The 22,994-nt window shown below is 39.9% G+C and overlaps 1 protein-coding gene and 1 long non-coding RNA gene across 2 annotated transcripts; both read left to right on the top strand.

Annotated features, from left to right (window-relative positions):
• The first annotated feature begins 225 nt into the window (after positions 1 to 225).
• On the top strand, positions 226 to 3,270 carry LOC112190726 (F-box/kelch-repeat protein At3g23880). Its single transcript, XM_024330200.2, has 2 exons — positions 226 to 1,503; positions 2,950 to 3,270. The coding sequence occupies exon 1, from the start codon at positions 322 to 324 to the stop codon at positions 1,471 to 1,473; it is 1,152 nt and encodes a 383-aa protein (XP_024185968.1). The 5' UTR covers positions 226 to 321; the 3' UTR covers positions 1,474 to 1,503; positions 2,950 to 3,270.
• Positions 3,271 to 4,083: 813 nt separating this feature from the next.
• LOC121051432 lies at positions 4,084 to 5,599 on the top strand. The gene is made up of 2 exons (XR_005805697.1): positions 4,084 to 4,318; positions 5,278 to 5,599. It is a non-coding gene; the product is annotated as an uncharacterized LOC121051432 (long non-coding RNA).
• The last annotated feature ends 17,395 nt before the right edge of the window (positions 5,600 to 22,994 follow it).

The following is a 22,994-nucleotide window of genomic DNA, read 5'->3' as shown; positions in this document are numbered from 1 at the left end:
AAAATTGAAAATAACTAGCAACTATTCAGTTTGTTTTTTCACACATTTCTAGACGGACATTTGGCCTTTTTTTTTTTTTGGTAGCCTAAAATGGTGAGCGAGTGAGTTACACCCCGGAATAAGACTTACTACCAGATCAAAAAAAAGAAAAAGAGAAAAAAAGAAAAAGAGTTTTCAAAAAAAAAAAAAAGATAAAAAAGATAAAAGATTTGTTAACCAGACGACATCGTTCTATTATCATAAGGTTTCCATTTTGGCTGTCGCTCAGCGCTTTAGGTTTCATCGCCTCCTTCCTTCTCCTACAGTCTTGGACTTGGTGCAATGGCAGAAACAGAAGACCTACCGGAAGAGATTATAGTGAATATCTTTACTTGGTTACCCCTCAAGTCCTTGATCCGATTCACCTCCGTTTCGAAACGTCTGCGTTCCGTTATATTGTCCGATCCCAAATTCGCCCAATCCCAACTTAAAGCAGCTCGTCAGCAGAAAACCCTCAGCCGCAGACTCCTCGTCTCCACCAGCGCCCCTCGACTCGAGCTCGACTCCCTAGACTTGGATACGCCGTCGTTTGGAGAGCCTTCCTCCGTTAGAAAGCTCAGCTTCCCTTTCCCGCCACGACCGGGCGGTTATGTCACGCTACTGGGCTCCTGCAATGGTCTGGTATTTGTAGCTGTTGATGATAAATTGTTTTATATCTGGAACCCGTTCATTGGATTCTTGAAGCAATTACCCGATCCAGGTTTTCCCTTAGATGAACATTGGCTAGCCTATTATGGCGTTGGCTATTTATCTGCCACCGATGACTACAAAGTTTTGGTAGCCTCCTATCGCATTCGTGATTGGGAGATAGAGGTCGAGATGTTCTCATCGAGAACTCACATATGGCAGAGGATTGAATCCCCTCGCTTGCGCATCACTCCTGAACTCGATCTACTGGGTACTCCTTCGAATGATGCACTTCATTGGCTAAAATACGAGGACGACGAAATAGTTTCTTTTGACTTGCAAGAGGAGGTGTTCAGGAGAATGCCACTGCCTAATTTCGAGCATGATGGTAAGACCTTCGGCAAGCTTGGGGTTTGTGGAGGGTGCCTATGTGTATCGCGTTATCCGGATGGTGCTTTTGACTCTATTGATTTCTGGGTCATGAGAGAATATGCCGTCAGTGGCTCATGGATTATGCTCTTTACCTTAAAGCCGCCTGAGTTGCCCTTGTATTCCAGAGAATTCTTGGTTGTGGAAAGTTGTACGGTTGCCGCGGATTGGACTGGCGAGGGGTTCAAGTTGATGAGGATTGATCATAAAGAAGACAAGAAGCTTGGGCGGTATGTGGTTAAGGGGCTTCGCATTTGTATGGTTGAATACGAAGATAGTCTACTTTGGATTAGTGGTTGTCATTCAGGAATAAGAGATAGAGCAGGTCAAGATACTCGAAATCCATCAGAAGGCCTCAGGAAGCTGAAATGGAAGTAATGTTTGCTCTTTGTATTCAAATGATGGATGGTTAGTCTCTTTCTCCTCATTTTGACTCTGTTTTCATCCATTTGGAAGTCAAAAGTGGTTGTAAACCAGTTGAGTTCCTTGTATCTGTCTCTTGTGCCATGCATGCTTGATTCTTGTCTGGCTTTGTCTGGCCAGTTTGTTCATCATAAATTTTGCTTCTCACTAAGGTTTAATTGGAGGTCTTGGTTTATGTGTAGTTGCTAGAGATGAGAGAGTTAGCTCTTTAATAGATCTATGTATAGTCGTTAGCTGACACTTAGAAGGCATATATGGTACTAGTATCTCTCTCGGTCAGCATTAGAACTCATGTCTGGAAATGCATAAGAGTGGTTTCATACAAGTGCCAATGATCTTTTGTTAAGATTTCTGCAATAGCTACCGGAATTGTTTCAGTTCATATTAGTGAGTAGTCTGAGTCACTCGTAAACTTTTTTCATAAAATCATTTTCTAGAGTGTCATTTTGTCACTTCAAGTAGCCAATCATCTACATAAACTCTACTTTGTACCAAAGGCTGACCGAAAGGAATTTTGGTACTGTTTTGAAATGCTTTGAACCAAATAGAGGAGCAGCACTCTAGAGTAATAATGTAATATCGACGACGTTGCAAAGCTGTTTTGAGTTCTTATTTCTAATTTGTGTAATTTTGATGTTCTTGGAACTGAAACAGAGCATGTGATTTCTGAATTAGTATTTTGTATTCTGCATTACAGTATATTGAATCAGTATCAAACAGAGCATATCAAATCTGATTTGCTACTGTTAGCTACTTGAGTTAGAGATGTTCTGAGGCGAGAGAAAATTATGTCTGTGGTGACAGGAAGGGCCAATTTTGTGAAATTATATTTCAACTTTTTTACTTGCTCTGTTATGCATCCAAGTGCTGATTATTAACTCCTCATTGTCACTCTGCTCTTATGCCTTTAAGGGTTATATATTTGTTTAGATTTTTCTTCAGGCTTGACTTATTGTTTTGGAACCTGCATGACCAGTTTGTTCTTGGAAGGTTTTCTAAATGTAGGGTTTTGATGGCGTGATTTGATGCCATGGTTGATGAGATAACTGGCTAGAGTTTGATGTATGTAAGATGCTATAGGCCATTTACAAAAGATAAAATATAATTTTAACCTCTCCAAATTTAGTTGGAAGTAGAAGTATGTGATCCTGAAGAGAGTTTCAATTTTTGATTTTGGTTCTCCTTGTGCTCTTAATGCAGCATTACCTTTCTTGATATGTAAAGGAATATGTGTTACCAAATTATAGTCAACTTGCAACGTAGTTAATACAATTAAGGTCTGTAAATATTTGTTAGTTGTATTATATCTCAGTTGCGCTGCTCCTAAAGCAGAATAAAGGTGTGATTATCTTTCATGATGATCATTGACGCATTTCTTTTCATGGGATTTTTTGACAGATGATTGAATGTGTTGTTTCATTGATTTTGTAGGGGTTTTTAGATGCAAGATTGCAAGAGCAAGCTTCATGTGTCCTCGGTGATGATGAAGATTCTCATAATTTCACATCTTCAAGCTACCTATATGTATTTATGTTCTGTAATTATTAGTATGCAAGGAGATCTAAAAATCGAACTGTAAATGCAATCTATTTGGAATAGTCTGAGACTGTAGTGACACTGTGAACTTGCCTGAGCTTAACTTCTTGAGTACTTATCGATATGGCTCATCCATGTTTCAAGATTGGAGCCTCAATCTTGCGCTATAATGTATGCTTTGACTTTACAATCAATTTCTCATTTTGTGAAGAAACAAAAGACTCTAGAACTCGGGCTAAACGTCTTAAAGGATCAAATCTTGGCTATTCTACTCTCTTTTTTTCTTAAACTTCATAAATCTACATTATTTGCCCGATGGGAGAAAGGCGTTTTCTCTTGTAAATCAGTGGAATGATTTGGTTGATTCAATACATTTTGGTAGAATTCAATCCTATTACTTACTGTCCTCTGGTTATCAAATTTTTAGTTTCTTTCTGGGACAACCTAGGTAAAGCTAGCAACAATGGTCTTTATTGTGTCATTATTGGAGGACTGGATTCGATTTATACACATTCTTCTAGGGCTGGCATTTTCAACCGAGACAAACCAACCAACTGAATCCGAGCCGAACCAAAGAAGTTGGTAACCGACACTGTCGGTAACCGAACTCTTCGTACGGTACAACCGTACCGACTCCACATACACTGTACGGTAATGGTTTCAATTTTTGTATATACATGGTATACCGTACCAACCAAACTCATATACTTGAATCAATTAATTACTCATATTTTTGTAATTTTTTATTCTTCTCTCTTCTTCTTTTAGACACTCACTTCTTCTTTTTTCTTCTCTTTCTTCTTTCTTCTAGTTTTTTATTCTCTCTCCTTCTTCCTGGACGGTCACTTCTTCTTCTCTCTCCTCTTTCTTCTTTCTTCTAGTTTTTTATTTTTCTCTCTTCTTCTTTTTGCACCCTCTCTTATTCTTCTCTCTTCCCTTTCTTCTTTCTTCTTTCTTCTAGTTTTTTATTTCTCTCTTCGCTTTCTTCTTCTTCTTTCTGGAGACGCTTTTCTTCTCCTCTCTTTCTTCTTCTTTCTTTTTTCTTCTTTCTGGACTCTCTCTTCTTCTTCTTCTCTCTTCTCTGAGCCTCTCAAACTCTTCAAAGAAATTCTCTCTCTCTCTCTCTCTCTGGCACGGGCCTTCGATTCTCAGCCTCTCTCTGGCCATGATGGGATTTCAGTAGCTCTGGTTAAACTGGACTTCCACTCTTCCAGCTCTCTGGCTCTCCCATGACTCTGTGTTTCTGGGTTCAGTAGCAAAAGTGGTAAGTCAAATTTCTGGGTTTTGGATTCGGTGATTCTTTAGGCTCGATTTCTGGGTTTTGGATTCAATGATTCTTTAAGCTCGGTGATTCTTCAACTCTTCACTCTTGTTAGAAACTCGGTTGGAGGACCAACCAACTTATACCAACCAAGCTTCTCGGTATACCAATATGTTGGTATACCGACTTCTGTGGCCAGTAATGGGAGAAGATTTTGTGTACTAAACTAGTCCGGTACGGTAGCTGGTTTTGAACTTGCAGCTCCGGTACCGAACTGAACCCAGCCCTACATTCTTCGGGAGGCATACTATACTGCTATAAATAGTGGCCATTCATTAACCACCACTACCATCATCCCGTCTTCCCCATCGTCTCCCTCTTCTGCTCCTTCCATGTTCCGATCCGTAACTACCATCATCATCTTCCCTTCCTCTTCCCCTTCCCCATCCACTCCTTTCATGTTCCATTTTGTAATCCCTGTCTTCATCTTCCCATCCTCTCCCTCCTCCTCTTCCTCTTCCTCTCCCTCTCCCTCTCCTCTCATTTCCCATTCCACTACCCTTGTCTCATTCTTCTCATATTTAAACATGCTCAATTTAATATCCTCTTCCTCCACATTTTGAGGACCCGTTTGTGCTTGAAATCACCGCATAATGACATCAAAAGTTCAAAACCTTGGAAGACAACAAGAAGAACAATTCAAGCCAGAATCAAGGAGTACCCAGGTGAGGACTTGGCCAAGAAGTCGAACTTTCTAGTTCTGGCAGAGGTCGAAGAAGAAGTTGTCGGAAGCATTATTAGCGTTTACAATTCTGGATGGACAAAGATTCTCATACGACAATATCACGTTGATCATGAGCCTCTTCATGGCCTTTTCTCTCTGTTATCTTAAATTTTGCAAATTTTGATTTCATATTACTTTTCCTTTGATTGATCAGATTCTCTTTATCTTTGTGGCTCAGGAACTATGGTCTCATTGATTCTGTTAGGAAGCATATGCAGGAAACCAAAAGGAAAACTTCATCAAATTGATAAATCCAGAAGATGCATGGATCTATTCCTTAGTGCGTGCGAGAGCAGTAAAAGGTGTCAGTTGGACACATTCCAGAATTTCTCCCCCTTCCCTAGGTTCTCTCCCAATATACGGGAGATAGTGTCTTCCTAGACAGTGCAGTTTCGGTTTTATGAGTTTTGTGTTCTTTATAGTACTACAACGATGATATGGTTCAGTTTGGTGTAACTTTATCCCACGTGATTGTGATCAGTTGGCGCACCTTTTAATAAGGAATGCGCTTATGGTTCCTAATTTTCATGTTTGAGTATATGATTTTTTTTTATTTTTTTTATTTTGTCAAGGGGAACCCAAAGGTTTCCTAAGCCCAAGATAAACCCCTTCGGCGCATGTGAAATGCTCAAACTGTGCATTGCAGTATAGTGCCTGATCACTTTGACAGCTTCAGGGTTCAAACCTAGGTTGGGGAGCACACCCATCTAGGCAAGAACCACTAGGCCACTTGCAGTGGTTATATGTTTGAGTATATGATAGTCTCTTTGTAACGTCTCGAACCTAAATTTACCAGTTTACAAGTCTTTCGATGGGTAAACGACATTAACATTTACTTTTTGGTTCCGTTTCGATATTTTAGGGGGCCCTAAAAGTTAGCTTTTTGTTCGAGTCAAAATTTGAGAAAATGTCCTTCATAAAAGTTGTAGAGGACGTTAAACCGAGCGCGTGCATATGTGGTACGTAAAAATCGAAGTTCGTACGCGAAAGTTATAAGCGAAAAGGTAAAGTTACTGTTCATGGTAGTTTCCTATATATATGGGAAGTTACTGTGTTAGATCAGATTAGTAATTCTCTCTCTCTTCTCCGTTTCTCTCTCCTCGACACCGTCAGCTTCGGCCGGCGGTTTCTCCCTCGTCCTGCAACGGATTTGGACAAGGCCGACGGCTATGGAACCCTCTCTTCCTCCTCTTGACGTCTGTGGTATTTTGGTGATGCGATTTGGGCCGTAGGAGGTGCAGCAAGGTGGTGTTCGCAGTGGCCATTTCAGGTCTCAGGCGAGTTTTCGTTTTCCAGCCATTTTCGGCCACATCACCACCTATTTCTTGGAGTTCCCTTCATTAGGTTCTGATAGGAGCATAAATGTGACAAATATAGTGTGAAATCCCTTACACTTTTTGTAGTTAATTCCTTGTAAAAGTCAGTTTTAACTTTGTTTTCTTTTAAGGTTGTTCGTGAATTGATTCAAGAGAAATAAGAGCTTAATAGGAGCAATGGAGCCATGGATAATGAAGTACTGATGTAGAGGACCAAGTTTGATTAACCATTTGGCCAGAAATTACAAGGGAAGTCCACGGAATTCATTGTGCAAAACAGTTGCTGCAAAGCAGAAAACTGCAGTTTCAGAATCAGCTTTCTGGGAACGATTTTGAGGAGCAATTCTTGCATCATTACATCTGCAAATTTGAAGAAAGGACCAGAGATCCTTAAAGACATGATTTTATACTTCAAACAAAGCCAAATAACTGGTCAGAAGTGTCAACGAGACAGTAGGAAATCAAAGTCAAAGTATGCTTCCCGATAAGGCAGAAACTGTCAGCTTTTCACAAAGCTTTTTGGGAGATCTTTTCCGGCGATTTTCTTGGAGTTTTTCCAGAAGGTTATTGATCATTCTAGATGATATGATGTCATAGAGCACGTGGAAGTCAAGAACCATCCAGAAACTTGTCAAGACGAAGTCGTTCCTTGTCCAAGAAGGAAGCTTCAGAGTCAGAAATCGAATCCTAGTCAAAACAGGGCATTTTGGCCGAGATTCTTCTTTGGACGGATTTCCAGGGAATTTTTGGAAGGTTATTGCTGCTGAAAATATTAAGGAGAGTCCTAGAATAATTCTACAAGATTACAACAAGATTACCAAAGCTTGAAAATCATTTAATTGTGCACCAATTAAAGGAATCCTCAAGCAACAAGGGAAGGTTTTAAAAGCATTGTTGAAGAAGGAAACTAGGGCTGAACTTCTCCTATATATATTGAGCTTCTGCACACGTTGAAGAGGACCACTCTTTTCACCTTCTCTTCTATCTCTCTTTCTCATTCATCCGCCACCATAGTTTTCTTCTTTTTCTCTATTTGTTCTATTTTGGTTTTTAAAACAATGTGTAACTAACAATCTTTTTGTTAGGGGCGAGGTTTGAAGCCCCAATTATGTAGAACATATGTTTGTTTAAATTTAGTTTCTTGATCTTTGGTGTGGATTGGTTGTTTATCTCTGATTGATTGAAAACTTTTACATGTGTTTATTATATGGTGGCCAATTAACATAGGATTTATGCATGTAATTGGAGCTAGGTTTAGAAAATAATTCACCTAATCGTCTTGTTTTCTAATCCATAAGTATGCAAGGATTTGGACAAAAGCTGATGTTTTAAACAATTAGAAGAGCATGCTAGGTAGGCGTTCCACACTAGACTGCAACTCTATAATCAATCATTTCCATGAGATCTTAATGCTTCAAATTTGTTGACACTATATGTGTTGTTGATAGGATAGCGTTCTATACCTTGATTGCATGTTTGATAGGCTTAGCTATTGTGCGTTCACGTAGACTAAGTAATTAGGGAAACATTAATAAGGGACATGATCTGCTCCGACTTGTTTCTTGGTTGATTTCTGTTCACACCTTAGTAATTGAAACTAGGTTAACTTAACATTGTTCGAAAGTAATTGGTGGTGGATTTCCGAGTCTCTAACGTCTTCTCCATATTGTTTTTCAACTTAAAATTCGAAATTGCTTTCTTTGTTTTCCTTTAATTTTCGTAAAACCTAAAAACCCCAAAAACATTTATTTTCTTTTCTTCTTTTATTTCGTTGCTTCTTTTCTTCTTCTCCTTATTCTACATTTGTTTTCTTTTCTTTTAGTTAATTTCTTTGGTTGTTTGATTTGTGTTCTTTGATTAGTTTAGATTAGTTTATTTTTAGTTTTCTTTGTGATTAAATAGTTACCCTCAATCCCCGGCTTGAACGATCCCTGCTTACTCTATATTGCTAACGACTACATCTTGCAAGGTTAAGTTGAGCGCTTGTTTTTAGCGTATCAGGTTCGACCATGGTAGTGGGTATCAACGATTTGGCCGGATTAAGGCGGATCGACGATGAGAAACCCCATACGGATTTGAGGTAATTTCGACCCTTTAGACTTGAAATTGAACTTGGCCACAGTTATGAAAGATGCTTAGAATGTTGAGTTGATGATGTTGGTAAAATTTGGTAGCCATATATGGTGGTTGACCGGCGGCTCGTGGGGCCCAGGCGCAGCCGCCTGTGGCGGCGCGTGAGGGCTCCTATGGCCGTTCCTGGTGAGTTGTTTTGGTTTATTGAGTAGTATATATTGTTACCAATTTATGGATAGGTGTTTGGTGGAAATTGGAGGAGGTTTGGATATTAATCGGAATTTCCAAAGTTCAATAGTTTGGCTATTGATTTATGAGAATTCCACTATCGGATTTCTCTCAGTTTTGCCCTAGAAACCTTCAATTAAAGAAATGTTGCAAATGATGAAGTCTTGGTTTAATCAGAGAAGAAATAGAAATGTTAATTTATGAGGATTTGATGTGGGAATTGTATTTAATTTCTGGATTGTTATTCACGAATTATAATTGTATACAGGGCGACATGCTGAGCTACTGCTCGACGTAGGAAATTGGTAGCGTGGTCGCATAAATAGTACAGTGAGTGGACATTTATTTTAAATTAAATGTGCATGCAGTATATTATTATTTTCTAATTGAGGTTTAATTTATTATTTGAATCATTGAGTGTTATGATTTTATGAGCTTGATTTCTTGAGATTTAGTGTGCTCTATGAGTTACGAGATTATTAGTGGATTTCCTTTCCGAGGGCTTTCAATAGAATTTCAAGCTATTTATTTATGAGTTTTTGAGTCGGGAAATGATTTTCGGAAAGTGATTGATTAAGAAAATATTGTGAGAATTATTTATTTCGAATAGCGGTTTATATGGTGATTTACCAGTATGAATGATTTAGCAAATATTTGAACATGATCGAATTATCGAGATTTCTTGAGTTTTGAGCTCCGCACTTATCAGCTTTGAAATTTTATTGAGATTTCTTTCCGAAAGCATTTATGGATTTACCGAGGATTTATGCTTTCGAGGATTTATTGAGATATTGAGTTTTGTGTTATCGAGATATTCTTAAGTTATGCTTTCGGTGAATTATTGATGACTTATTGGATTAATAATGGGTTTCCTTCCGAAAGCAATTATTTTAAGGAGGTTGATTCCAGTTTATTGAGGAGGCAACTAAGTCAGCGCATGCATGCATTACCTAGTCGGCAATCCCTTCTAGGTAATAGTTTGGTTAGAAGTCCTTTCCAGATTACATCCAGGTTGGCAGTCCCTTCTGATGCGTCACCTGGTTGACAGTCCCTTCCAGATGACATGAGGTAGTCAGTTGGCAGTCCCTTCTAACTACTTGTGGCTAGTTGGCAGTCCCTTCTACCCACCGCCTCCTAAATCTGGTTGGCAGTCCCTTCCGATGCGTCATCTGGTTGGCAGTCCCTTCCAGATGACATAAGGTAGTCAGTTGGCATTCCCTTCTAACTACCTGTGGCTAGTTGGCAGTCCCTTCTACCCACTGCCTCCTATTCCGGTTGGCAGTCCATTCCGATGCGTCATCTGGGTGGCAGTCCCTTCCAGATGGCATGAGATGATTAGACGGTAGTCCTTTCTAATCATCAAATGAGTTTTCTTGGAAAAGGATTGAGTTGGAAATATTGTGGAATCTCGCTGCATGTCAATTTTGTTAACAAGATATTTGAAATATGATTACTTATATGAGGGATTGGAGATTTTAAGAGATTACAAGATATTCTATTTTTACGTGATTAAGATTGTAGTAAAGGTGATGATTAAGAGTATTTCCAAGATTGTTACTGCATGCGAGTTTTTAGAGAATAACTTGGAAAAGCATTAAGTTTTACTTATACATTTGAAATTACTTATTTTCGTCCACTCACTCTAACGGTTTTTAAATGTTTTCCCCTGGGCCCTTTGGTTTTAAATGCCCAGTTTGCAGGCCAGTTTAGCTTGAGGTCGAGCGAACATGGGGTTGAGGCATAGCTGTCATAGCTTCCGCATTATAAAAGTATTGGTTCTTTATCTTGTATTATATTCTCTTGTACGCCTGTACATTAGATTACTCTGATAACCTAAGAGATATTTTTAAGTTCAGAATTGTTTTGTGATATGGAGATATTGTATTTTAGGGAGCATGGTGGCTCCAAAAGATTAAGGGTGGATTATTTTAGAAGTGTAAGTGTCTTTCTACAGGTTTTCGGTAGTCCACTTTTAGAGGAAGTTCCGCCAAATTTTTTGTAGAATTTCTTCTAAGGTGGGCCCCGCAGGGCCACTTTGGATTTCAAGGTGAAATCCGGGGCGGGTCCTGTCACTCTTTGGCTAACTTGTTTGTACACTCTTATGTTCAATGGTATTTCCACATTCTCAAAAAAAAAAAAAAAAAAAAATAATAGTAGTCATTCCCTCTCAATGACTCAATGTATTTAATTCCTAATTGTAAGGTTTTTTTTTATAATTATTTTATTTAAAAGTTAAAAATATATCTTTCTTTTTTAAGGACCCAAAGTCATAAAATGAGGGAAAATTATCCCACTAACCCTAGCAAGAGATTTTTGTTCCCACCTACACAAATTAACAGAAAATGACCATTTTGCCGTCAAACTAATTAAAGAATTACAATGACGTCATCACCATCAACCCCTAGCTCTCTCTCTTTCTCGGTTTCTCCTCCCGATCTGAAACACACACTCTCTCTCTCTCTCTCTCTCTCTCTCTCTCTCTCTCTCTCCCCAGTAGGATGCCCACGACACCGGCTTTCTCTCTCTCCCCGTTGCCACCTGGCTCTGCACCAACGGCGAAAGCAGCTTCCGGTCAATGTCGCTCACCTCTATCCAACATCTCCTGCCCTGGCTCCACCATGCCTTCGCCTCTCCAGTCAAAGCTGAATCCCAATCCCAAGAATTCGTATAGCCAAGCCGGCGATGAGGATTGGGGAAATAGTGTAGAAGAGGAAGTAGTTGAGGAGGAGAAAGACGAGTAAGCCCTTGCCACCGAGCTTCGGTGGTGTCGACATTGGCTGGAGGTAGGTGAGAGCGGCGTGCTTGACGAGCGTTTCTTCGGAATTTCATGCCACTGGTTTGCTTCTGCAACAAATCCCGGATTCCCGGGCCTGCAACCGGTGAAGGGAGAAAGAGGGAGAAGACATGGGTGCCCATATCATTTTTCTGGGTGCCCAGATCTTTTTTTTTTTTGAAGTAATTGGACAGAAGGAAAAAAAAAAGTTTTGAATGTCTATTGGGGGGCAATAGACGTTTTTAAATTTATATAATCTTTTTGTTTTTTTCTTTAATCAAAGTTTTATTTGTCTAATCTTAGAAAGATTAGTTCCCATTTCGGCTACCAAAAGTTCTATTAGGAGGCAATAGACATCTATTGCCACTTTATTGGGGGCCAATAGACCTCTATTGCCCCTTTATTGGAGGGTAATAGAGGTTTTCAGAAAAATCTGGTGTGACCGGAATCCGGCGACTGGTGACCGAAATCTAGCGAAAGTTGGCCGAAATCCGGTGAAGTCTCCTATGGTTTCTCTCTCTTCCATTATCTCTCTCTCTCTCTCTCTCTCTAAGTAACAAAGGGGTTAGGGGTAAAGTGGTATTAAAAAAAAGTAAAAAATAAAAAATAAAAAAATCTTAATGGAGTATTAGGGCATCTCCAACAGACTAGCTATTTCAACAAAAAGTTATAAATTTGGCTAATTTGAGATAGTTTAGCACTCCAGCAGAATAGCTATATGAAAGTCAAATTTGGCTTTTGCTAAAATCTCTAGCTAAATTTAGCTAGGGAGGAGAGAGAAAATAACAAAAAGCTAAACACTCCACGTTCAATTTTTTTAGTTTAGCTAACACTGCTGGAGGAAAAGCTAGAAACTTACTACCTAAATTTAACTTTTAGATGATTTAGCTAAAAAAATAGTTTTTACTGTTGGAGATACTCTTAGAGAAGATTCCCTTAGAGTGTATTGGGTAAGAGGGAATGAAAAAAACTTAATGGGGTTAATGAGAAAAAAAATCCCTAGAAATGGGGTAAATGGACAAAAACCATTTTTTAAATTCTAGTAGCGGTACACCAAGTCACTAATCCCTCCCTAATCTACCACAAAACCCTAATCAATTTTTCCCGACCATTCAACCCGACCCTAACGCTGACCCAGCGGGTTGTCCGTCATCCAGCCTCCCATTTTCCTCTGCACTGGTGCAGTTCAAAACGAGCCAGCTTCCTTTTCCTCCTTGTGGTACTGGTGTTGGACGATGGGGAGTGTAGAAGACGCAGCAAACTAAAAACCATAACGGCAGACCCGTTTTGATGACCGGGTCGAAACTCGCGATTCCGGCCACCGTTCCTGAAGAAATCACCTGGTGACGTCTAGCAATTGTTCCAAACGGCGTTGGTCAAATTACAGTGAGGAGAGAGAATCAAAGCTTAGACGATTTCGGCCCTAAATTACCATTATTTTGTTGGCATAGAAAAGATAGACTTGTGTGAAATGATAATTACACACCTGAATAAGATGTAGTAACCTACGACATCGTTTATACTTACACATCTAAATAAGAGTGTTGGGAAGTTCGGTCTCTCACTCTCTTTCGCTCAATTCTTTAGCTTGCATCGTCTTGTTCCTCTTCGTTTTTGTTCCACTATTCAAATGGCGGAAACTGACCTACCTGAAGATGTTATCGTCAATATCTTGTCTTAGCTGCCCATCAAATCCTTGATCCGATTCACCTTCACCTCTGTTTCAAAACGCTTCCGATCCATGATCTTGTCCGACCCCAAATTCACCAGATCTCAATTTAAAGCTAGCAGCTTGTCAGCCCAAAACCCTCGGTCGCAGACTCCTCTTCTCCACTAGCGCCGCTCAACTCGAATGCGTAGACTTGGATACGCTGTTGTTTGGAGACGCTTCCTCCTCCGTCAGAAAGCTCAGTTTCCCTTTCGAGCAACCTGACTTTGATGTCAGCCTACTAGGCTCGTGCAATGGTTTGGTTTTTGTAGCGCTTGTAGCCTTTACTGATATGAAGCTTCATATCTGGAACCCATCAGTCGAATTCTTCATGGAGTTGCCTGAGCCAGGAGTAAAGAGCTTGGTGATTATGGTGCTGGCTATTTGTCTGCCACCAACAACTACATAGTTTTGGCAGCCTCCTATGACGTGGAAGAACAGAGAGAAGAGATTAAGATGTTCTCCTTGAGAGCTCACGCTTGGAAAACAATCCAACACTCTGGCCATTATAGTCCCTTCAATTTTCAATGAGGCACTTCATTGGGCAAACTCATACCCCGGTGAAATCCTTGCTTTTGATTTCGCACAGGAGGAGTTCAGGACAATGCATGTGCCTGGTGTAAACTTCAACTATGTTGGGGTTTCTGAGGAATGCCTTTGTGTGTGCAGTCTTCTGAGTAATGAAAAAGGTGAGTGGGTGGAAGGAAAAGATCCTCAGCGGCGCAATGGAAGAGCTTCTGATCAAAGTAGTGGCATATGCAGTTCTAAATTAATGTGATCTGTTGCTTTGAGCTTCTGCAACACCTATGTGAGGACATGCAACAGTGCCAAGCTCATTTTGGTGGGAGCAAAAAGTAGAGGAGATGAAGATACATTGGGTTTCACGGGAGAAGCTTTATGTATCTAAATCGAAGGGTGGTTTGGGCTTCCATCATAAGCATAGCTTTAGCTTGGCATTGTTGGTTAAACAAAAAGGGAGACTTGTACAAAATCTAGACTTTCTCACGGCTCGCATGAGGGGTGAAAAACAGAATTATTGTTTTTTATTTAGGTTTATTTTCTTTTCTTCAAGTCTAAGGTAATTCTTTGAAGAGTGTCGATGAAATAAAGTTAAAGGAGTGAAATCCACATTTTCTTTTTCATTTTTTTTTGGATTATAAATACTTGTTACTGCTCAAACTTTTCCTTAAAAAAAAGTTTAGTCCATTACCTTTTAAATTAAACTAGATAGTCCTTATTCTCTCTAATTCTCGCACCATAGGTCCACAACAGGTCCAAAATGACTATTATACCCCCCACTTCCATTTTTTTCTCTCTTTTTAATCCTTTTTTTTTTTTTTTTATTCTCTCTCTCTCTCTCTCTCTCTCTCTCTCTCTCTCTCTCTCTCTCTCTCTCTCTCTCTCTCTCTCTCTCCCCACTCTCTCCCTGCCACTGAGTCAACTCATCGAGCCACATCGATTCCCAATTCGCAATCGGAAACACTAGCCATTTCTCCAGATCCGGCTCACTAAGTCTGTCCCGCCACTACCACCACTCGTAGGCACCCCGGGAATGGCTTATTCGGAAACCTATTCTAGTCTTCGACAGGTTATTTCTCCAGCCCTAGAGAAGATCACCAAGAATTCCTCTTGGTTTGACTCTCGCTAATCTCCGGCGAGAGGTCGTCATGTCTTTTTGACATGGATGGAAGAGAAGAAGAAGAAACACACTCGAAGGAGGGTGAAGAGAGCAATTCCGGTGAAATCCTCAGCGGCGAGGCATTTGTGATGAGACGAGGAATCGGAGCGACTCCTATGATGTAAAGCTATATAATCTCATTCGTGCTCGGTGACGGCTCGTTGTCCTTGGGCAAGACCCTCCGGTCGTCATCCTATTGTTTGAGCAGGGCTTTGTAGTGATCCAGTATCAGAGTCGTTGGTGGAAGCTTCTGAGCTAGGTCGGGCATGGGATGGGTGTTCAGAAAAGCGAGGATTCTGAAAATCTCCATCACTGAACGAGGTGAGAGGTAGAGTTAGGATTGCCCTCGATCAAAGCGTGATCGAATGTCTTGTCTACCGGTGACGACGTCGTCGAGGATGATCGACAGACACCATGGATCTGGGCTCAGAGAGAGAGAGAGAGAGAGAGGTAGAAAAAAAATGGTATTAAAAAAAGGATTAAAAAAAAAAAAAAAAAAAAGGATGGAGAAATTAGAAAAAGAGAGAGGAAAAAGAAAAAAAAGAAGAAAAAGTAAGGGGTATAATAGTATTTTTGGACCTGTTGTGTGAGAATTCAAGAGAATAAAGACTAACTTGTTTAATTTACAAGGTGAGGGACTGAACTGTTTTCTGGAGCAAAGTACAGAGAGTAACAAGTATTTAATATTTTTTTTTATCAAAATTTTTGTAAAAATACAAAATTTATTGTGAATGATAATGACTATTCATGCAATAGGTATTGCTTAATGTATGCGATTGACAGACTCGTAATGTATGCAATTGACATACTTGTAATGTGCGATTGATTAGTATAGCTATTATGTATTGTCTTTTGTATACATGATGTAACCCTATATAAACCTCATGGTGAGATCAATAAAATACAATACAATTTTTCCAATTCTCTACAACACGTTATCAGCACGATACTCTAACTCAAGCCTTAGCTAGGAAAAAACCCTAACACCCGAAATTTCTTTCACCAAAAACTGCTGCAAGCTCCTAGCCCTTGCTAGCCATATCGTGCGCTGCTACTGCAGCCCTTGAGAACCTGTGTGCCTTCTACTGCCCCTGCAGCATCGTTGCACACCTGCTGCCCCTGCAGCACAGCATCACGCTCGTTCTTGTGCAGATAAGCCTGTTTGTACACCTTGAAATGTCTTGATCAGGACCTCAGATCAAAATCCTTCCTTCATCAAAGTTGTTCGTCTCTGCCACTTCTATCTGACCTCCAAATTTCAGCCTTATTGGGGTAGTTTTGAGATCTGTATACCATTCTAAGTGGGAGCTGTACATAAGCGAATCTGCTCCGAATTTCAACAAGTAAGTTTTAAAGATTAAAGTTCTTGCTTTCTTGTCTTTTAAATTCCTTTATTTTCTGCAGGATTTTCAATATACGAACATGGGTTCAATTATTTAATAAAGAGGAATTGTGAGGATTCACGCTTAATGAACTAAGAGTGTTCGTATGAACTAAAAGTGTTCATAATGCTCGGACTAAGAGCGTCCGTAAGCATCAAATTGTGACCATATTAAAACATTATTGTTTGGTCTAATCCAAAAGAGATTCTTGGAAATTGTTTTCTTGGTAGCATAACTCGGAAATCTTATTATTTTAGTTTTCGTGGAAGTTTAGCTCCGAAACTAATATATCTTCTCTTCTTATTTTCAGGATGTAGAATAAACCTAGACTCGACTTTCCCATGCTTGACTCAATAGGCTCAGATTACCACAGTTGGGTAACCGATGTTGAGAACCACCTCACTTCAAAGGAAATATTACCCATAATCTAGGCACCAAACCCGGATCATGTGTTCGTGCGAACACCTACAAAGCATGCTCAAGCAGTTATCTTGATGCGACGCCATATGGACAAGGCACTCAGATTGAAGTATATGTCAATCAAGGATGCAAAAGAGCTATGGGTAGTGTTAGAAGAGCGCTTTGGCAATGTCTAAGATTCCCTCCTCCCTGACTTGAAAGTTCAATGGAACAATCTGCACTTTGCTGATTTCAAGTCTGTTGCTAAATATAATTCAGAAGCTCTTCGCCTACAGTTTGTGGACAACCTGTCACAGAGCAAGAGCTAATTGAGAAAACTCTCTCCACCTTCCCCGTTTCAGCCATTGTGGTATCAAAGAAATACCGCACTGAAGTCAATGCTGGATGGATCACGAGGTTTCATCTGCTTATCAATCTCATATCTGTAGCTGAGAAACATGATAACATAATGGTGAGGAATTATAATTCAAGGCCCATTGGAACTAAGAGCATTCATGAGGCGAATTATAATGCACCCAAAAGCGGGCGCAAGGAGCGGAACCCTAAGAATAAGGGATTTGAGGGACGTATGGGTCCATATAACAGTCCTAACAAGGAAGGAAACCGCAGGTTTGGTGAGAATACACGTGGTGGGAATGCCACACGTGGGAGAGGTAGTCATGGTATCCCTGGTCATGGTGGTGGCGCCATGGCTTGTGGTGGAGGCGCCATGGGTCGTGGTGGTGGCGCCAACCCTCCTAGGGAACGCCCACAACATGCACAATGTGCACCTCAATTAAAGGGAGGCAACCACAATGACATGTGTCATCGATGTGGATCAAGTGAGCATTGGTTCAAGCAATGAAAGGCAAGCGAGCAACTAGCTTCAAGATACAGGGCATACAGGGACCTGAGGGAGCAAGAAGTGTACCTTGCAGAAAAAGAAGAAGATGGTGGAGATGTCCATCTCACCATAGAGGACTTCAAAGCTAAAGATGAAGTGCACAAGGATGCTGCAGACTTTGATTAGAATAGTCTTTTATTTTCCAAGAATTTTTGTAATGGCAATATGCCTTAGTCAATAAATGACAATTGTATTAAACTCTTTCTTATGTGATACACCCAATGAAATATGATGTCTAGGAAAGTCATTGAGATTAATGGTACTTAAGAGAGCCTCGCTCCACCAACATATCTCTCTACTTTCCTGGTCATATTTGATTGGAGTTACCAAACGGATAGAGTGACTACAATGTGTCTTAGTTTGATTTTATTTTGGATTAGATTTTTTGGGACCTTTGATGTAATCATTGGCTATCTTTATTAATAAAGTATTATATCATTATTCGATGTCATGGACATGTTTTAATTCTGAACTTTATTATTTTTCAGTATGTTTCCTGGAGAGTTGGAATGCCTTGTTGATAGTGGCACCACACATACTATATTGCGACATAGGCAACTATTTCTATGGATGATGCCTAGTCGATCTTCTGTGACTACGATGGTTGGACCATCACAATTGATTCATTGTCGAGGACCAGCTCAATTTATGTTGCCAAATGGCACAAGTATTAATGTCACTAAAGCTTTATATGCTCCTAGGGTTGGAAGAACCCTATTGAGTTTTAAAGATATAAGAGCCAATGGTTTTCATGTGGAAACACATTGTGAGAATGGACAAGAGTTCCTTTACATCACCTCTAATGACTACGGACATAAACGAGTATTATAGAAACTTATGTGTCACTCTAGTGGGTTGTATGCAACCACTATTCGAATTATTGAATCCAACCATGTCATGAGAGATGACTTATGGGATTCTGACACATATAGGTTTTGGCATGACCGTTTGGGGCACCGAGGTCGTGATATGATGATCCGTATATTAAAGACTTCACACAGACATCCATTTTTCAAAATGAAAAGAAGTCAGAACCAAAATTGGATCCAAGGTAGGGCTGGTGCCGCCTACCCCTTGCAGCCCAAAAGTGGTATTGACGCCACCAATACCTCCTTGGTTCATTTTTCTACTTCTAAAGTCAATTGTGACTTTGTGGCTCAACTGAATACTTCCCTGGTTACTTCTAAAGCCCAACTTTCGTTTTGCAAAGCTTGCTCTTTAGCAAAATTAGGATCGAGACCTTCCTATGTAAAGAACACTAAGGAAAATATTCCATTCTTACAAAGAATCCAAGGTGATATTTGTGGACTTATTCAACCAACTTGTGACCATTTAGATATATTTTTGTGTTGGTTGATGCATCGACACGATGGTCACATGTTATGCACTTGTCCACAAGAAATGCTGCATTTGCTAAACTCTTAGCACAAATCATTAAATTAAGGGCTCACCACCCTGATCATCCCATTAAGTCAATTCATCTTGACAATGCTGGAGAGTTCACATAAAAAAACGTTTGATGACTATTGCATGTCCATTGAGATTGAGGTTGAACACCCTATTCCTCATGTTCACACCCAAAATGGTCTCGCAGAAGCTGCCATTAAAAGACTTCAAATGGTCACTAGAGCATTGGTTATGTGCACCAATCTCCCTGTTTTTGCTTGGGGCTATGCAATATTGCATGCAGCTGTACTTATTCGTCTGAGGCCTACTACCACTCAACCCTTTTTTGCTTTCCAGATGGTTACTGGATATGAGCCTGATGTCTCACACTTACGCATATTTGGGTGTACAGTTTATGAGCCAATTGCGCCGCCACAACGCACCAAAATAGGTCCTCAAAGATGATTAGGCATTTATGTTGGATATGACTCTCCAACTATTATCCGCTACTTAGAACCCTTGACATTCGATCTATTTACCGCTAGATTTGCAGATTGTCACTTTGATGAGACATGATTACACACATTTTTATGCGTGTAATTACGTTCTAAACACTAGAATTAAGCTAATCTCCAAAGTAATTATTATGTAATTAATCTATTTTTATTTTTATTGTAGTAAATAAGCGGATTTGTGGATTTCAGAAGAAGTGGCACAAAATTGGAGTAATTTGAGATTTTTGACAAAATGACGAATCAATGATGAGTCGGTACCTCAACTAGAAAAGGTGGATGATGATCGCTAATAAAGAAAAGAGTCAAGGAAGGAATTGGGAGCATATTTAATTAATCTGATTAGAGATTGGTATTAGCTTAATTAATAATTAAACCAAGTTGGTTTAATTATAAGGGGAGCTGCGTGCATGCATGGACATGTTTCTATGGGTTTAATTAAGTTTCCAAAATCAGCTGCACTATCTTTTAGTCTTCCTCTTCCAGCGACACGTGCCACCTCCACCTCCATCACTCATACTTTCTTTCTACCCTACCACAGCATGCCACATGTCCAAACTTAATCTCCATCCACTCATCCTCTCATTGAAGCAGACCAATACGACCCATATATATATAACACATTCCCTATCCTCTCTCTTGACTCTCTCTCACACTAGCCGTGCCGCGCCAAACAGAGGCAGCCCTTTTTGGGCTGCTCTCTCTCCTCCTCCTCCTCCATTTTTCATAATATATAGTTTTAGTTTTCTTTTGGGTATTCATAGAATTTCTCACATAAGCTTCAAGGATTCATCAAAAGCTACAAGATTCAAGCTTTAGGTATTTGTGGGAGTTGTAATTCAAGGGAAGTCATATTAGCTTCCTAGCTAATTGTGGCTACCTTTGTGTTCTCCTACACTTCTATAATCTTTTTTCTTTGAATTTTGTATCTTTGATGTTCATAGTTATGGGTTGTGAGTAATTTCTTTGTTGGGGGTTAGGGCTGTGTCCCTAACCCAAATTTTGTGTAAAAGATGTTTAATTTAATGTAATGATGCAATTTTCATATGATGGATGTTTATATTTATTTTTGTTGGGTTAAAATGCATGTCTAGGAGCCTAGTCAACTCTAGGGTGTGTATTTTGAGCATGTCTAGGACAGAGTTAGAGGCTTGACCCCCTCTAATTCCTAAGCTAGAAACCTTCAATTTCGTATTCGAGGGGTTATAAGCATGGTGATTTACACCCGTAGCGTGATTGCGCGGGCAGGTCACTTAATAGTCTAATTCCTCGATCTCTACGCCTCTTGATGTGAATTAGTGACCCTTGAACCGGCTCTAATTCATGCCAAGTGAGTCCCTACAGCCCTTGAACCGGAGTAGGAATACCATGAAAGGGAATTTAGGTCTTTGAGCCTTGAACCGCCTTGGATACGACTACCGCCAAAGTAGGGATTTACATCTACATTATATTAGCTTCCGACACATAGAATTTGGGTGAAGGAACCTCCCTAACACCCGACATTCCCATTTATTTGGTTACACTTTTATTAATTTATTTTCATTTTTATTAATTGCTTTACATTTTGTTAATCTAAAATCATCCCTCAAAATATTGAATTTCGACTCATTGTAGATAATCATCACTAGGCTCTTAGTTGTGATTAGGCTTTGGTGAGAACCAAAACCGAGCATTGCTAGGGCTTGGTGCCTTAGATTAATATTTTTATTTATTTTCTTTTTCTTTTCTTTGTTTGCTAAGTGTCTTTATTTCCGATTACCCAAGGATTGTGGGTTAGCCACTAATCCCCGTGGTACGATAAACTTTGGGCATAATATTTCCCTATCTTGACAATGATACTTACGCTTGCGTAAATGTGTATCCAAGTCAAGACAGTCTTCCCGTCGTTAGGGGGAGATAAGAACAATAATGTTCAACAAGAACGACAGGAATTGTCGTGGTCTATCCCCACTTTGTCTCATCTTGATCCCCGAACCGCACAGTCTGCAATTGAAGTGCAGAGAATTCTCGATCTTCAGAATGTAGCAGAGTCTATGCCTGATGCATTTTCTGATATCGCTAAAGTGACAAGATTACATATACCTGCTGCAAACGTGCCTGCAAGGATTGTTGTATCTAAAAATCATGGACATGGCGCCACCCCAAGGGGTATTGGGCATGGCGCCGCCACCATTAATAGTGATGGCAATGTGGCTCAGGCCGGGCTCCCAACAAGGAAACGTGGGAGGCCCAAAGGTTCGATAGATTCTCGCTTGAGAAAGAAAGCGAGTTTGGCACAGAAAGATCTATTAATCATCGACATAAATAACCCGTCTCATGAAGATATTTCGGATTATGGTTATGTCCAAGAGACATCATTGGGGAACGCTCTAATGTTAGAACCAATTCCAGGGAATAGGGAGATCTCCATGAATTACACCAGTGTACATGAGACGTTGAATCGAGATTCTATTATCCTTGATGATGTGTTTGCATATTTTATTGCTCAAGGAATTATAGAACACGATGATATCAAACCTCGCTCCTTTGAAGAATGTCATCGAAGAGCAGACTGGCCTAAATGGAAAGATGCGATCTAGGTTGAATTGGATTCACTAACAAAGAGACAGGTATTTGAGCCTATAACGCTAACACCCTCAAGTATAAAACCTGTTGGTCATAAATGGGTCTTTGTTAGAAAGCATAATGAGAAAAATGAGGTTGTTAGATACAAAGTCCGCCTTGTGGCGCAATGTTTCTCACAACACCTTGGAATCAACTACGAGGAGACATATTCTCCAATAATGGACGTTATAACGTTCCGCTACCTTGTCAGTTTGGTAGTTTCCGAAAAACTTGACATGCAGCTTATGGATGTGGTTACAGCATATCTCTATGGGGATCTAGATTCAGAGATATATATGAAGGTTCCAGATGGACTTCAATTACCCAAGTCAAGTGGCTCTAAACCACGGAGCGCGTTTTCAATAAGATTAAGACGCTCACTATATGGATTGAAACAATCTGGACGAATGTGGTATAACCGTCTAAGTGACTACTTGATTGGGAATGGATATGTCAACAATGAAATATGCCCCTGCGTGTTTATAAAGGGGACAAGTTTCGGATTTGCAATTGTAGCAGTTTATGTCGATGACATGAACCTAATTGGAACTCTAGATGAGTTAAAGGAAACTGCTAAGTACTTGAATCCGAATTTGAGATAAAAGATCTTGGGAAAACACGGTTTTGCCTCAGACTAGAACTCGAGCACCGTAGTGATAGGATTATGATCCATTAGTCAGCATATACTCAAAAATTATTAAGGCGCTTTAATGAAGATAAAGCAAAGCATGTGAGTACTCCCATGATTGGTCGTAGTCTTGAGCCTGAAAAAGATCTGTTTCGTCCAAGGGATGAGGATGAAGACTTATTAGAGGCTGAAGTTCCCTATCTAAGTGCAATAGGTGCATTATTGTACTTAACTCAATGCACAAGACCGAATATCTCATTCGCAGTGAACTTGTTAGCTCGACACAGTTCTGCGCCAACACACC

This window comes from Rosa chinensis, chromosome 2 (assembly GCF_002994745.2).
Source record: "Rosa chinensis cultivar Old Blush chromosome 2, RchiOBHm-V2, whole genome shotgun sequence".
NCBI lineage: Eukaryota > Viridiplantae > Streptophyta > Magnoliopsida > Rosales > Rosaceae > Rosa > Rosa chinensis.
This window is presented reverse-complemented; position numbering and strand designations above follow the sequence as displayed.